The sequence below is a fragment of the Tenrec ecaudatus genome, chromosome 12 (assembly GCF_050624435.1).
Source record: "Tenrec ecaudatus isolate mTenEca1 chromosome 12, mTenEca1.hap1, whole genome shotgun sequence".
Lineage (NCBI taxonomy): Eukaryota > Metazoa > Chordata > Mammalia > Afrosoricida > Tenrecidae > Tenrec > Tenrec ecaudatus.
Genome location: NC_134541.1, coordinates 118,225,139 through 118,242,537, shown reverse-complemented (window position 1 = coordinate 118,242,537; position 17,399 = coordinate 118,225,139). Strand labels below are relative to the sequence as shown.

General features: G+C 45.8%; 1 protein-coding gene across 1 annotated transcript in view; it reads right to left on the bottom strand.

Annotated features, from left to right (window-relative positions):
• The window catches only part of OTOA (otoancorin), an 82,452-nt gene that overhangs the window by 17,527 nt on the left and 47,526 nt on the right, over nt 1–17,399 (bottom strand). The window contains exons 18-23 of the mRNA XM_075528119.1: nt 16,885–17,020; nt 15,487–15,677; nt 12,822–12,915; nt 9,910–10,039; nt 6,614–6,801; nt 5,100–5,255 (exon numbers count right to left, since the gene is read on the bottom strand). Of these exons, the coding sequence (XP_075384234.1) occupies nt 5,100–5,255; nt 6,614–6,801; nt 9,910–10,039; nt 12,822–12,915; nt 15,487–15,677; nt 16,885–17,020 (895 nt within the window). The remainder of the gene's footprint in view (nt 1–5,099; nt 5,256–6,613; nt 6,802–9,909; nt 10,040–12,821; nt 12,916–15,486; nt 15,678–16,884; nt 17,021–17,399) is intronic.

Genomic DNA, 17,399 nt, shown 5'->3' with positions numbered 1-17,399 from the left:
GTATATTAAATTGTCCTTGCCACCGAGGCCTGGAAGATGCAAGCTCAGCCCGCAAGTGATAAGTCAAATTTTATTCCCTCAGATGACGGGACCAGCATCTACGTAATGACACCAAGACAATTAATACCTCCACTTTGGGCGATATTAACCACTGAGGAATGAACAGCTCGGAAGCTTCCATCTCTCTGTTCACCCCTCCGGCTTCTCTAATAGGTGGGGGTGGGGGTGTTTTCCTTCTATTGGCTTTTCAGCTGAACTACTTGTTCATATAGTTCTTCCGGGTGTGACTATTAATCTAGAAACCAGCATTTTAGGGTTTGATTGGGAGCTAAAGTTGAGGAACTGACAGAACATGATATATGCAAATGCTAGGTTTTCATATCCTCTTCAAACATATTGATAAATCTCAGTGCCATTCCTGGGAATTAAAATTGGTGCAAAGGGAAAGAGATTACCCTAGTTTCTAGGTCTGATATTTTTCTGTTTTCTCCCAGATTGCAGATAAAATGATTTCAATATCAGAAGTGCGATGTGAGACTTTTCAAACCAGTCAAAGCCAGCTATCAAATCCCAGAGCCACCAAATTCTAAAACGTTAGAGTGGCAGTAATCTCAGACTCCTGAATTTAACCCTCTTATAAAAATGAGGAAACTAACCTAGAAAGAGGGAGGGCAATATGATGAAGTGATGATGATGATGAAGAGGAGGAGGAGGATGAGGAAGGAAGCTAATAGCAGCAACTACAATGATGACGATGACAACCAGGGCAACAATGAAAATAATTAACTGTTAATGGGTGCTAAGCGCTAGTCATAGAAAAGCACTGGCGGGGTAGTGGTTCCGCCTGGGCTCTGATCCGCATGGTCGGCAGTTTGAAATCACCAGCAGCTCCCAGGGTTGAAGGACTGGACTTTCTGCTCCTGTAACCCATTACAGTCTCGGAAACCCACAGGGGACCACTATGGGTCAGCATGGACTCAATGGCAATGAGTCTTGGGATCAGGCATTGTTCAAAATGTCCCAATTGTGATTAAATTGTCCCTGTGCTCAGCCCACCACTTCAAAATATGTGTTGGAATCACAATCCCTAGAGATCTGGCTGTAATCCTGTTTGGAACTGGGCCTTTCTTTAGTGTATTAATTGAACCATTCTTGAGTAGGGTGGGCTCTAAACCTAGTCACTTCTTAGTTATAAAAAGAGCAGATTGGATGCAGAGCTGGGCAGGAGGTGGGGGCAGGGTGCTGGTGCTGGTGGTGAGACACTTGGAAGGACTGTCTACATACCCAGGGCCAAGGACTAGCTAGGACTAGCTACAGGGAAGAAACGGACACAGGCCAGCCCTGATTCGCAATGGTGTCACAGGGTGTAGACTGCACCCCGACTCCAGGGCCCAGAGCAGACTGTTGGCAGCAGACAAGCTGGGAGGTACGGCCATGAAAGTGGCATCACTTGGTGTCACCCTTCACTCAGCATGGTACCTTGTTGCCACCCCACCCCCACGCTGTCCACCCAGTTTCCTGCCGTCCAGAGTGAGAGCCGCAGCCTGTGCCACCTGTCAACTGGCAGAGAAAGCGTCTCGCCTTCTCCCATGGGACAGGACGGAGCTGGAGGGCATGGTTGGGAGGGAGGCAACTTGTCAGAGCGTTAGGCCCTGTGGGGGCAGAAAGCGGGGTCTGGCTGCTCTGCCCATAGAGGCTCCCCAACCCACCCTCTGGTGCCGCTGATGGCGGTCTCTCATCATCCAGAGCTGTGGGGAAATAGTTCCTGTTCCGGAAGTCCCTCGCTTTTGGTGTTTGGGCTACAGCAGCACCAGGGAATGAAGTCACTCTCCGGGTGGCCTAGAGGACACCTGCACACTGCCTTCTCTACCGGAACGGTGCCACTCGGGGCCGTGGGAGATGCGCGAGGACGGAATCAACTCCGGGTGGGGACGTGTATTGGTTCTGCCTGCCGAACGTACAGTCATTGGTTTGCCAGCAGCATCGGGTTTTCCCGCTGGGAACCCCTCTGTGTGTTTTTTCAGTTTTTGTGTCCGAAGCTGCTGCAGTGAAGGGGCTTGATGAGCGACACAGACGATCACCGCACATTCTGGAGATGGGAAGTCATCTTCGTTGAATGGGGCAGCAAGGCCTCATTCCTTCTGGTGCCCTAAGGGAGAAGGTTTCTTTGCCAAGTTTGGCTTCCTGAAGCCACCCATATTCCTTGGCTCATGGCTCCATTACCTCTTTAAAGCCAGCAGCATAGAAACTTCAATGTTATCTATCAATCCCCTATCATCTTTCTATCCATCATCCATCTATCATCTCTCTGTCTAGGTGGGACCCTCCCACTTCCCTCTTACAACAACCTCTGTAATTGCATTGGGTTCATCATATAATCCAGAAGAATCTCCCCATCTCAAAATCCTTCAATTCATTACATCTGCAAAGCCCTTCGTTCCTATAAGGTAACATAGTGACGGGTTCTGAGGACTAAGTTGTGGACAGTTCTTTTCTCTCACTACCTTCCAGTCCAGTCTGACTCACGGCGACCCTATGGGAGGGGATAGAACATCCTCTGTGGACTTCCAAGACTGTGACTATGGGAGTAGAAAGCCTCATCTTTCTCCCATGGAGCATGCTGTTAGCAGCCCAGTCTATCACCTCTTCGCCTCTAGAGGGGTCAGGATGCCAAGGGCTGGTGTTGGCGGTGTATAGAGACCCTCCATGGCCGAACAGAATTGCCACATAGGTTGTTCGAGGGTGTGCTCTTTGCAGGCGCAGATCCCCCGGGGACCCTGCCACCTTTGGGTTAGCCGCTGGGTGCTTACCTGTTGCACTCCGACTCCCAAACAGCAAGTCTCCACGCTCAGGTTGTGTGTTTGTGTGGAAACACACTCTACTCCCTGATGCATGCCTGGCCTCCCAACACATCTGCTCCTAGCCGGAGTGGCGAGTCAGGGATGGGCAAGTACATGATTGGAATCAATGCCGGATGGTTTCAAAAACCAATGATAGTGAGGTGCATCTTTTTTTTAGATTAGAAGTTCATTTTATGGGGGGCTCTTACAGCTCTTAAAACAACCCATACATCAATTGTATCCAACATATGTGTACATATGTTGCCGTCTTTATTGTCTAAACATTTACATGCCATTTGAGCCCTTGGTAGCAGCTCCTCTTTTTCCCTCCCCCGACCCTCAATTATAAATTATCATTATTCATATCTTACACTTACTTCACACACAGTTTCGGTGGTTTGTCCCCGGGCGGCAGGGGGGTGGGGGGAGGAGTGTGCCATTGATTATTGCATTTGGTCCCCCCTTCCTCCAGGTGCACCTTTGATGGGGATGCAAAATGCAGCCTAGCAGCCCTTGTGGCAGAGTGGTTACAGGTTGAGCTGTGGTGCACAAGGTCAGCAGGTGGAAACCACTACCTGCAGAGATGCAGTCTTGGAAACCCACATGGGCAGTTGTACCCTGCCGCAGAGGGTTGCGGTGAATCAGAATCGACCCAGTGGCAGTGAGTTGAGCTACAGAATATGTTCACCTAGTGATGATGACTGGGGATGACTGCCTGAAACTGAAAACGACAGCAGTCCCAGACCCCAAGCTCAATCCCCGTGCCATTAAGTCGATTCCAACGCATAGCAACTCTGTGTAGAGTTTCGGGGACTATCAATCTTTACAGGAGCAGCTAGCCCCATCTTTCTCCCAGAGTGGCTGGTGGGTTTGAACAGCTGACTTTGGGGTTAGCAGTCCAACGCTCACCCACAGTGCCACTAAAGGATCCAACGGCAGTAAATACCTTAAAGTTCTCTCCCAATTGAAACACTTTAAATTCTGGGGAGAACTCCCACCCAGACCATGAAGGATTAACTGTCATGGCAATTCCCCTCCCACTCTAAGCAGTTAGCATCCGAACATAAACTCCGGACCAGCTGCCTTTAGACATGGGACAACAGAGACGGGTTCTAAAAGATGGCAAACCAACAGGACAAATGCTGGGAGTTGCCTTTGCAGATTTAGAAAGTGCCGAGAGCACTTTCCAAGCTGCAGGACAGGGTCAGGAACCCACCAAGCCCAGTGGACCAGCTGAGCTGAGAAGAGAGAGCCAAATCCAAAGCACTCACGGCACCCAGTATTCGTTCTGATATACACTTGTGCTTGGAGAAAACATTCTTGTTACTTATATTAACAGAGTTTCATCTACCATTAGGTAGATTCGTGGGCTCATTAAATTAATAAAAAAACAGAGAATATAATTGATACTAGGAAAGTTAAAAAATAAAATTTATGTTGGGGCACAGGGAGTGCTGGAGAGGAGAGAGGTGCCCAGAGGGCCAGGTAACAGCAGAGAGGTCTTCTCAAGTCATCTGCTAACTGCAAGGTCAGTATTTCTAAACTGCGGGCCACTCCTTGGGAGAAAGATGGGGCTTTCCTCTCCTGCAAACAGTTACAGTCTCGGAAACTCAAGCGGCAGTTCTACCCTGTCCTATAGGGACGCTGTGTGTCAGCATTGACTTGATGGCAGGGAGCTGGGTTTGGGATTTGAGCAGCACATTCAGGGAGTCAAGCTGCACGTAGACAGGGAAAGAGCCATGCAAAAGGAGGAGGCTGAGCAACTCCCAGAGTTCAGAAGGAGCTGGGATTACTTCACAGTCCCGCCAGTCAGCGTAGAGAGCTCTTAGAATATACGGAGCATGAAGTAGAGTCCTCAGAAAAGCATGATTTAATAACACGGTGAAATTGATGACAGAATAAAGGAGAATCTGAGCCTGCCCTGATAAAGCTTTTAAACATGCTACAAAAGGATCCCATTGATTCAAAGGTGATTCAAGTGTACGCCAGAACCAAGCCCAAAGGAATGCGACAAAATTTGGCAACTCACAACATAAAATTGACAATGTCAAACCCTTGATCACAATGATCAGACTTTCAAATCATCTCTCACAACTAGAAGTAAAATCAGGCCATGGGAACGCTCAGTAATGATAGTGGCGATGGAATTGACAAGGATTTTAAAGCACCTATTATAAATAGTATTAGTATAGTCACGGATGAAAAAAAATGAAATAAAAAGCAATAAAATCATTTAAAGATCCAACAACATCTACCTACCTGTCCTGGGGTCCATTCTGTCTGCAGGCTCAGGGAAGCTACAGTATCGATGGAGCTAAGATCCAGTTGTTCCAACTCACTTTCATTAAGAGCGAGAGCAATGCACCCCAGGGAGACAATATGGTGCGGCCTCCAGGAAACAGGCATGTCCCACACCTGCAGGCGGAAAATCGCCAGAATTAACATTACTGACAACACTTAAAAGGGGCATGGGCTAAATCCCCTTCCTTTATAAAGGTCTCTTATAAATCAATATCAAAAAGTTGGCCACTTTTCTAGGGGAAAAAAAAGACACAAATGGGAAATTCACAAAAGGAGAAACAGATATCTGGGGGGGGGGGGGGGTTACTCTCAGTCAATTGTTCAAATATCAGTTTTTTAAAAGTATCAAAACATGCCGTGTTGACCCATCATATTGGCAGTGAGTGCTTGGAGTGCTGAAAAGGTACGAGGTCAGGGGTACCCTGGCTTGTCACTACTGTGAACATAAATTGACACGTGCTTTCAGAGGGCAATTTGATACTATGTATCAAAAGCGTTGAAACTATGTATACTCTTTGACCCAGAAATTCTACATCTGGGACTGTGGCCTAAGGAAATAGCGAGACAGGGACTCAAAGATACCTGTAGAAAAACCTTCCTTGTGGCATGAAAAAAAAAAAACACAGTAAAAGCTATCTAAAAAATCTAACAAGCAACTAAATAAATAAGATTCTGCCATACGGAGAACTGTGCACACGCCTGTTCGATGTGGACAGCAGGTCACAGAATGTGACGGCATACGTGTTTTCCACATATCCTCATATATGTATAAAACACACTCACCATTTGATATGGGGAATACACAAATATATTTTATACACATAAACAGAAGTCTGGAGAGCTCGTGTACCAAAGCACGAACAGTGCTTCTCGCTGTGTAAAAGAATGGAATTGGCTTCCTTCTGTATTATCATCTGGGTTTTCTCCAATAAATCTGGACTAGTGACATTAAAAAACACGGAGTTACAAATATCATTTCAAGGAATTTCATTTCTTATCCCCACCAGGGTAACTATCCTTCCCTAGCAGCTCCAATCCAAAATACGCCATGAAAGTCAAACTTTTAAAAGATGGCAAGTGACTCTCTCAGTCCGCCTCTTGTTTCTTTCTGGTACGTTTGCTTCCCTATGAATGTCTCCAGCAGATTCTGAGCGTGCCTGCAGCGAGCAGCCGTGAGACTTGAGAGAAAAGGCGCCATGCCCGGAACCATTGTGGTGAGGAGCCCCAGAGCATCCACTATGTGCCAACACCCTTCCATCCTCTGTCACAGTCCTATAATGGGGGAAACTCGAGACTGCCCCATCTCACGGATGCAGACGTCTCACATATAGCACTAAGCTGGTGTGGTGGAATTCTAAGCACAATAGAGGGTGTGCACATACCCCTGAGAAAGACTCCTCTACGCACAGAAAGGCTGCGGCTGTTGGTTTTCCCCGCTGCCTAATGCTTCCTCCCTCTGACGGGAGCTCTACCTGTATCGCCTTCTCCTTCAGGCTTCTTAGCTGAGGCCGACTGAAGCCCTTGACCGTGCCCAGCAGCTCCACGTTCCTGAGGAACGTGTCTTCCTCCATGCAAAGGAACGCCTCCGGGGTCCAGCAGGCATTGGCCTCGGCCAACTTGAAGATGTCCTCAGAAGAAGGGACTGCGACACCATGGCAACCTGAGGAATAGGGAGAAGCAGGTTAGGATCAGAGGAAGGAGATGTTCAGGAATTTCAATCTGTTTCTTTTGTTGTTGTTGTTGAGAATGTACACAGCAAAACAAAACCAACCCAAACGATTTCTACCTGTGCAATTCAGCGCCATGGATGAATGCTTCGAGTTGGTCAGCCATTCTCACCATCCTTTTGTGAGTTGTTCCCCCGCATCAGCATAAGCCCTCTGTCATCTAGCCTTTGCAGTTGTTGCTGTAGATTCAACCTCAGACAGACAGAGGTCTATGTTCCAGGGAGACAGCCTTTACTAAGTAACCTAAGCTACTCTTTGGTTTCAAGAAAACTTACTGGAGGGTTTTCGGTTTTGGATTTAAAGATTATCTCAGGGCAATAGCTTCAGAGAGTCATCCAGCCTCCGTGGCTCCAGAAAATCTAGAATCCAGGAGAATTTTATATTCTGTTCTGCATTTCCCTCCTTTTGATCGGGATCCTTCTATAGAATCTTGGACCAAAATGTTCCGTAATGGTGGTAGGCACCATGTGGTCAGATGGCAAAGGAGGCGGCTGCTCATGGAGGCACTCAGCCAGGCATTCCATATCCTCCTTCCATTTCGGGCTCTCTTTCTTTCTCTGTTGTTCCAAGACAATGGAGAACATATTCTTCTCCAGCTGAATTCATTGACAGACAGTGGAGTATGGAAGTCAGTAACACAGACACAGAGGCCAGTTTGAATCCCATTTCTAGCATTTCTTGCTAGTTATCTGGTAACAAAGTAGTTGAAATTCCAACTTTTTGCATATCCATCTCCACACAGTAAAGGCTCTGTCACATGATAACTGGATCTTGAACCCCTGTAGGCAATGGTGGTGAACAGGCTCCACTTTAGATTCAAATCCAAAGCTATTTAACTACTCGGTACCTCAGCTCCTCTCATGTGTAAAATAAAGATAAAGTTACCTCGTAAGATTATTGTTAATATATACAAAGCTCATAGAACACATATACAAAGTACATGTGTCAAGCATACAATAAGAACTCAATAAATAGTCCCCATTCTTATTATATATGTTACCTGGCTAGCCCCATCTATGCATTTCAGTTTGTAACCTAGTATTAAGGATTTTGTAATTATGAAGAAGGTCCAATTGTGAGAATGATTTTCATAAAATTATAGTGGGGCGCTTGTGTGGACCCATTATATTTTCCTTGGCAGCAGTAAAAACGTATCCTATGATCTCTGAATCAATTGAGCTTTATCTGACCAAACCATCAACATGCAAATAAGATATTGCCTCTGCTGACCCTGATTTCCTCAGTGGGGGCATGGGGGTGGGGGTGGGGATGACCCCCCAAGTCGCCCTGTGCTAAGAGAAATCCTGGATTTCTTGTCTCAGCAGACTGACCAGCAGCACTCAGGGACAGGGCATTTCCCAAGCCCTATGGTATCTCCATTCTCACTGCACTTCTAATGGAAATTTACTAGGATACCATAAAGAGGTTGAACTGGACCAGATGGAAGGTGCCAGGAATGGTCCTCAAAGATCTATATCAGAGCCAAAGGAGAAAGCCTCATCTTTCCTGGTCTCTCCACCCTAGCCCCTTGAAAACAGGATTCAGCAATGGCCCTGGTGACCTGCTGGTTAAGCACTCAACTGCTAACCAAAAGGCCAGCCATCAAACCCATCGCTGCACCTCAAGAGAAAGAAGTGGCAGGCTTCTTTGATAAAGATGACAGCCTTGGAAATTCTATGGGGCAGTTATAATCTGTCCTATTTAGTTGCTATGAGTCAGAATCAGTTCAATGGCAGTGGGTTTGATGTTTTGTTTGGCTTGTTTTGAATAACAAAATGAGTAACAAGGTGGCTAAATAGAACAGCAGGGACTTGATCTTCTTAGTGCTCAGGGTCTGGCACCTAGTAGGTATTCAGCAAATATTTGTTGAATGAATGTACACACACGCCTACACAAATTAACAAAAAATAAAGCTGGTGAGAATTTTTGCTCCTTCCTCCATACTTTGAGGACAGCAGTATACTTAATACCAAAATCAACTCAAGAAAACAGACCTTTGAGGGCAGGAGGAGCTGGTGCAGAACATCCCCCCATCCCCCCGCCCCCATGCTGGCTTTGGGTAAAAAGCCCAGGGAATCCTGGATGGATGATCCCTTCAGGACCAGTGATGAGAGTGGTGATATGGGGAGGTTGGAAGGAGGGTGGAGTGGAAAGGGGGAACCTATTACATGGATCTACATATAACCTCCTCTCTGGGGGACGGACAACAGAAAAGTGGGTAAAGGGAGACTTTGGACAGTGTAAGATATGACAAAACAATAATTTATAAATTATCAAGGGTTCATGAGTGAGGGGGAAATGGGGAGAGAGGGGAAAAAATGAGGAGCTGATGCCAGGGGCTTTAGTGGAGAGCAAATGTTTTGAGAATGATGAGGGTAATGAATGTACAAATATGCTTTACACAATGGATGGATGGATGGATTGTGATAAGAGTTGTATGAGTTCCCAATAAAATAATTTTTAAAATAACAATGAAAAAATGGTCTAAAACAGATTGTGGTGATGATTGTACAACTCTTATTGATGTGATTGAACTATTGAGTTGTATAATATATTAATTCTATGCCAAAAAAACTGTTGGGGGTGGGGAAGATGCTGGATTGACCACATTGATTGCCTCAGGGCACTCACTGTACTTCATTCATTTAAATAACTAACCCAGCTGAGCTCTGACACGTTGGAGGGGTGGTGGGTTCCTGGGTTCAATGATCCCTTAAAATGATTCCTAATCCATGAGTATGTTTTCATGGAATTCTTGTTCCTGAATAAAATACTATTAAATCACCACCAACAACAAAAAAAGATCTGGATTTCTAGCCTTATGACTTTGGTCTAATCCCTTAATTTTTTTAACCCTGGGTTTCCTTCCTTGAGAAAGTGGGAAAAACCACAGCGCCCACCTGGAGGAGAGATGAAGATGAGACATTGCTCCAAGAGATAGATGGTCATCCAAGGGAAATTCAAGTAAACTGTGCCACTCCTTTGATCCAACCCTCCCCCCCCCCCTCCCCAAGGGGTACTCCTTCCCCAGAAACACTCACCAGGACTGGGATCAAAGCTGAGGTTCTCATCACTGCTGTTTTGAACAGACTCAAAAACAGCCCAGAGAAATTCTTTTGGAGGCATGGTCCCAATTATCTTGGAAGCTGTTTGTTGAATGATATCAGGGAACTTTGGGGGAGAGTAGATGAAAAGGGAAAAATAAATCATAATTAAAACACATGGCCATTCAGATTTTAAACAGAGTTTAATGTATTTAAATTACAACACTGTGTATTTTCTGCTTTGGTTTTTTTTTTTCTTTATAGTAGTTTCTCAGATAAATTTAATCCCTAGCCCAACTAACCTAGTCTTTGCAGAATCCTATAATAATCCCAATAATAATCCAGTAAGTGCTAAGTAGCATAAAGACACATTGTTTCCCACCATTGGACTGTCAAAAACAAAATAAAGTATTAATGCCCAATGCTGGTCAAGCTGGGACAAATGAGCACACTCATTTTTCTGGAAGCATGTTCAATGGCATATCATTACCAAGACAATCTGATAATAGCTATCAAAAATGGAGGTGTGCCTTCCCCCTGTTAGGCTTGGAACTGTTTAAAATTTCATATTTCTCACCAAAAGGAGGAGGGTCTCTGGATCCTGAGTGAGATCAGCAATGAAAGACGTCTGGTTGCTCTAGAGCAGGTCCTATTTTTCTTCTAGAGCTGAGCATTTGTTAAGACTTAGGGTCTTACCATCCATAGGTCCAGACAATTGAGCAAACCCTCTCATGTATCGCTCTGCATGCTGCTGTCCTCCTAGCTCCCTCAAAGGGAAGGCACCACTCCGATCATCTTTCTATTCTAGAACAAGCCTGCAGCATTAGCGCCTTCACAGCGCCAGTCAGTAGTTCTCAACCCCAGCTGTATCTGAGCATCAGCTGGAGAGTCTGTCGGCATTCCAGAGATTCTGGCTGTTCCTATATCAATCCATTTGTACATCTCCCCGGTTTATTTCTTATTTTTGTAGAAAGAGATAACACAACGTTTTCCCTTTCAGCATTGCTCACATGCACCAATTGTGTGACGCCAATCACATCAACCGGGCTGTATGCAGCCATCTGTGCTATGCAATGAAAAATGTAAAATTTCTCAGGAAAAAAAAATTGGGGTATGCATAAAAACTCAGTGCTACCTTAACCACAATGTCCCCTGCCTCATCTTCCCAGCCCTGACAGCATGCACCTGTTGCAGGGATGCCGTGTCAGTGAGCTCAGACAATCTCTGTCCTTCTGTGAGGGACTTTAATGAGCAGTAGAGCTTTGGAGTCGCTGCTCCAACATAAGTGCTTACCTTGTAAAAAGCAACACATGTGGCAGAGGGAGTGGTATTTTCCGTTTTGTATTTTTAAAAGATAATATATCGGCATGGGTAGGATTTTTCTGAAAGAATGCCAAAGAAAGTGGAAACTACAATTGTCTCTGAAGAGAGAGGATGAAGAGCTAGACGTGTCAGGTGTGTGTGTGGGGGGGGGGTGTACCAGAGGATTTGATTTTCATCATGTGCTCTTGGGTATATTTGTGATTTATTTTAACTAGGAGCTTGTATTGCTTCTTTCATAAAACATGTTCAGCATAAAAAGATGTAGAGAACAATACAGCAAAACACCCATGTACCCAACATCCAGCATCAGATCTAAAATATCACAAATAGAATTGAGGACGCCATCAGTTCCACCCTCACCTTTTGCCTCCATCATGCCCCAGAAGTAACCACCATCCTGAATTTGGCATTAATCATTACAGCACGCGACTAAATTTTTCCTATATCGGTATCAAATTATACACAGCCTCATTTTTCTTTTATCCCATACATTTTGAGATTTAACCATGGATACATGGCTTTTCCAATTAAAAAAAATTAACTTGGGAAGATAAGATTAATATATCAGATTTACGCAGCCACTGTTGATGACACTATTTGGACACTTGAGAAATGATTTGATCATGGCTGGACAAAAGAACACATATAAGGCATGTGGGAGTTTGGTGGTGTCCCATGTGTTACGGTGTGGCTGAACATCTATGAGAACCAGTATTGTGCTGCTCAAGTGCAGGTAGATTATATGGGTGTGCTTTGTACTGGATCTGATTATGGCTCAGGAAATATTCACTATTGTCACTCATGGAAGTAATATTCACTCATGGAAGTAGACTATTTCCAGTCCCGTTGATGTTGGGCTTGGTCATGTGACTTGCTTTGGCCAATGGGGTGTGGCAAGTGGGACAGTGTAGCAATGACCAGGCTAGGCCTTAAGGGAAATGGCGCTTTTCCACTCCCTTTTCTAAGTTTCAGGCCTTCGTAGTGAGAACAAGCTCCAGGTAGTCCAGATTCAAAGACAACAGAGTAGGGCTGCCCCAGCAACCCACAGGCCAGTTAGCAAGAAATAAATGCTTCTCATTGCATGCCAATGGGATTGTGTGGCTATATATTAGTCAGGAAAAAAATGAATAATTCCCACTTGCTTTGTGTGTTTCTTGGGCTACACCATCTAATGCTCTGTACATGCCCAATAGAGTGCTATTCCCAGGTTCCGTTTCAATAAATATTTGTTCGGGGATGAAATGTGATTGTATGTATTAGACATACATATGTGTATGAATACGGCACTAGTGGGTGTAAAACTATTAAACAGGCATGAGTGGGGGATGCACCCAGACAGGAGTGCTCCCACACAGCAGAGTGATAGTGAAATGACAGCTCCCGGGTGGGGCACATTTGTCTGGAGGATCAAATGAAAGGCTGAGGGTGTGTTGACCTGAAACCTTGTGCTCTTTTTCTGGACCTTGGGAATCCTGAACTGGAGGTGGGAAGAAGCTTCCCAAACTACTGACTGACAGTAAGCCCCATGAAGTCTAACTGGCCTCATTGCGTGCCCTTTCGAAGCCTTCCGTCTTCTTAGGAGGTACCTTTGTGGCGATGGCGCTTAATTCATCTCTGGAGAAAAGTACGAGAAAAGACCCCAAGTCCTTTGTGGTCTCAGCTGTCCAGTTCTGAGGGGGCCTAAGAAGAAATAACCAGCAGTAAGATGAAAAATAAAATTCTGGTGATCCCCTGAAGCCCTTGTCCCCAGCGATCTTTTAGAAATGGATTGTATTTATACCTGAAAAGGCTGTTACATAATACCACATCCCTGATCAAAAGAATGGGCAGATGATGCAAGCTGGCCAATGAGAATCATCCCTGGAAGGTCTGATGGCATTACCAGAGAAACTCGCTTTATCCTGAGATTTGCTAGCAGTAAAGAGTATTTGGGGGTGGGAGGTGCAATTTAGATCACAGTGGTAAAAATTAAAATCCACACGATATGCAGAGCTGGGAAATAGAGCATCTTCCTGCTGGCATCATTTGAGTGCCTGGATTCAGCCATTCCTGAAGTCCACCCCTGGAGTTTCCCATTACATTCTATTTCTGAACTCCGTAAATCCCCACTCTGTTTAGCTGGAATTGCCTTTCTGCCTTATACATCACAGTGTTGTCTTCCTCTGTTCTCCCACAGAAGAATGGTAACGAAGCCTTTCTTCTAAATGAGCGATACAAGCCTTCTCTTGAAACATGTCAAGATTTCCTCTTGAACTTGGCAGGAGAATCATAAGTCTGGCCCAGTAGCCACCCATTTTCTTATAGAGGTCTCACATGTCGAAAGTGAAGTGTCACTATTTGGTGACATCTCTAAAGGAAGTCTGCCCCTCTCTAAAATAGAGACAGCCGCCCCTGGCCAAGGATGCATCCCCCCTGTCTCCTTGATTGGAAATATTAGCCCACTGCGCTGTAGGTCCCCTGAGGATAGGAACCACACCTATCTTCAAACTCATGGCTTCCTTTGCAATAGTAGTGATAATAACCGTTGTCACAGACTTAGCGCTGTGCCAAGACAGCTCCACGTCCTTTAGATGGATTAACTCAATCATCTTAACAGCCGCACCCCAGGCTACAGGTGCAAAAATTAAAATGCAAAATAATTCAGTAACTTGTCCTAGGTCACAAATCTCACAAGTGATATGAACAAGGGTGTACAGCAGTGATTCTCGACCTTCCTAATACCATGACCCTTTCATACAGTTCCTCATGTTGTGGTGACCCCCAACCATAAATTTTTTTTTTGTTGCTACTTCATAACTGTAATTTTGCTACTGTTATGAACCGTAATGTAAATATCTGATATGCAGGATGCATTTTCATTATAACAAACTGAATATAATTAAAGCATAGTGATTAATCCCAAAGCAATATGTAATTATATACTGTGAAATATTTATGTGTTTTCTGATGGTCTTAGGCAACCCCTGTGAAAGGGTCAGTTGACCCCCAAAGGGGTCAAGACCCACAGGTTGAGAAGCGCTGGTACACAGAATCCTCCTCTTGAGTCCATGCTCTTGAACTTGACATACTAATAACTCAGCGCTGGAATACAAGAACGTGGTAGCACATGGCAGAGTGCTCAGCTGCTAACTGAAAGGTAGATGGTTCTGGTAGTTATAGAATCTCCTGTCACCTTGAGGATATTAAGAGTGAAGGGGTGGAGTTTAGCCTGTCTCAATCAGGTTGCAGCTTGATGACCTCATTTGGTGGCCCAACAGAGATAAATAGCTCACTGAAAGCAGATTCTCATTCTCTCTCTCTCTCTCTCTCTCTTTCTCTCTCTCTCTCTCTCTCTCTCTCTCTCTGCCTTCCCTTTCCTGCTGTTGAGACACTCAGACACCTGGAGGAGCCATGTGCACACCTGTACCAGCTTTGAGACGCTTCCACTGCCACTGGATCCACAAGACTTTCTACACACTGGCCTGTGATTTCCTGCATTTGGCATCATTGCATGTGCTGTGTGAGTCTAAAGAGGAATTTATCGGACGTTTGAGATAATATCAAAATTATGGACTTGATCTGGACTGGGCTGGGATGTTTTCTCAATATACAATTGCTCTTTGATAGAAAGCGCTTTCTTATACATATATGAACGTCCCTGGATTTATTTCTCTAGGCAACCTGGACTAACACGGTGGTTCAGACATACCAGTTGCTCTGCAGGAGAAAGGTGTGGTAGTCTGCTTCTGGAAAGACTTCCAGCCTCGGGAAGCCATGGGGCAAGTCTACTTAAGATCACTCTGAATCAGAATTGACTGCACAGCAACGGGTTTAGTTACACCTGCCTGGGACAGTAATCATTCAAACAGTGGTGTTGTCTGACCATTGACTTCTTAAAATCTCCAACCTAAGTTCAGAAACCCTTACGTGGAGCAGAACAATCCTGTCTTCTCCCAGGAAGCTCTCCCTCGCCAGAGCTGACTGAATGTCCATTATGCGCATCAGCATCATTCCTGATAATCATTAAAATAATAGCAACACCGCCTTACATTTCTAAAGTGTCATCTTTTCCAATCTCTCTCCTGTCCATTCTGCCAAGGTATCTTGGTGTCTTGCATGAAGCCAACAGAAGACCTATCATAGCTTTCACTGTCTAGGGAAGCAAAGGCCAGAAGACTAAACCTAGGTGTCTAACCTGGGTCTGAGGGAAGGCGAATCAGGACCAGTGCTCCTTCGCCCACCACACCCCGGAGCCAAGTCCCAGGCCCTCACCCATGCTGTTTCAGGAGCCTGCGCCGCACGGCAGCCTTCTGCTCTGGGCTGAGGTCCACACAGTCTCTGAGGCCATGCAGGGCCGTGGCCCAGGCCCTGGGGGTGATCCCGTGGTCAATAATGGTAGCCGGAAAGTGGCAGAGAAGGGTCCCCACCATGTCCACTGCATATTCGTCATCAATGATGTTGTTCTGAAACCCACAGTGAAGGTGATGAGAAGACACAGAGAGGCTCAAGGTCAAGAGTCCTTACAAACACTTCCCAACCTCAACCCTTGTAAATATTCCAGGATCTTTGGCTGTCCTGATAAGACAGGGTGCCAGACCTGATTTTAAGCCCCAGGATGCAGGCCTTGGAGGACCCGAAAAACCCAATGGGGCGCAGTCCTGGGAAAGTCTTGGCATATCATGAACACTCCGTAGGTGAAGGCCCTTGTCATGGTTGTTCAGAGGATACTTCCGGTTTCGACAACCATTGTGATACTTACTCAACAATAACAACAGCACCTCAAACTTGCAGGGCGTGTGAAAGCCACCAAAGCCCTTTCTCAAAATAACAAAAACCGCTTCCACAGAAAGCTTCCTGTGTGCTAGGCATTGTTCTAGATCAGCGGTTCTCAACCTGTGGGTCACGAACCCCTGGGAGGTCGAACAACCTTTCACAGAGGTTGCCCGATTCATAACAGTAGCAAAATTACAGTGATGAAGTAGCAACAAAAATAATTTATGGGGGGAGGGAGGCTCACCACAACATGAGGGACTGTATTAAAGGGTCATGGCATTAGGAAGGTTGAGAACCACTGTTCTAGATGTTTACCGGTCTCAGCCCACTCAACCTCAAAGTAGTCAGAAGGCACGGGTACTGATTCTATCTGCTTTCTAAAACAGGGAGAAACTGTCAGTTCGTGAGGATGCTGGGATTCTCACCTAGACCATCACCAAGGACTGCACATGGGGCCTTGCATTAAGCCATGCATTGCCTGTTTCGTCCCCTAGACTACTCTACAAGGTGCGTGCCCTTGGGTCCATCTTACGGATGAAGGGACTGAGGTTCAGGAAAACGAAAGACCTGCCCCAAACGACAAAATCCATCCTTGGCAAAGCCATTCTAGAGTCCCAGTCTAGAATCCAGACTCTAAATGCAGCGCTCTTTCCAATCCTCTAAAGCAGCCTCTTCTCGCTTAGCATCTAGGAGTGGGAGTCTTCAAAAGCAACGGCCAAGATGGCCTCTCCCAGAGTCTTCAGAGTCAGCTCTGAAATCCCCTTGTTAGACTTGCCGCCATCACAGAAGGCTCACGAGCCCTGCCAGCAGCTCCTAGGGTCCCTGAGGACATCTGTCCACCGTCCCCATGGGGGGAGGGACACCAGAAGAAGCCTTGCCCGTGAAATGAACGCTTACCAGGCACTGCTGCACCTTCTGGAGGAGGGAATTCCTTTTGTGGGAGTCTAAAATCAGGGTGTGCAATTGGCTCTTGCCCAGGCCGATCACAAAGGGCGCACACTGGGGAGCTGGAATGGAAGCCAGGTAGCGGGCCCTGCAGAGAATAAAAACTCTTCCCAGTGGGTTGTGTGTGTGTGTTCATTGTGGTCCTTTTTTGTCAGGTAGCAAACCTGCCGCCCATCATTCCTTTTTTTCGATGCCAGCAAACAAACTTCCCATCACACTCCTTTCCCATCCCAGCAGCATTGACCAGGGAACGGGTTCTCAGCAAACTTACGCTGACCTGTGGACTAGCTGCAGGGAGAGGAAAGGCAATATGAAAAAGAAAGAGACAAAGAGGAGAGAGACTAAAGTCGAAATTAAGAAGGGGGAAAAAAAGGTGAGACAGTGGAGAACAACAAGAACAAACACCCCAGAACTCTCTCTAAGCTCTTGATCGGGCCCTACTGTGATGGTTACATAATTTCAGGTCA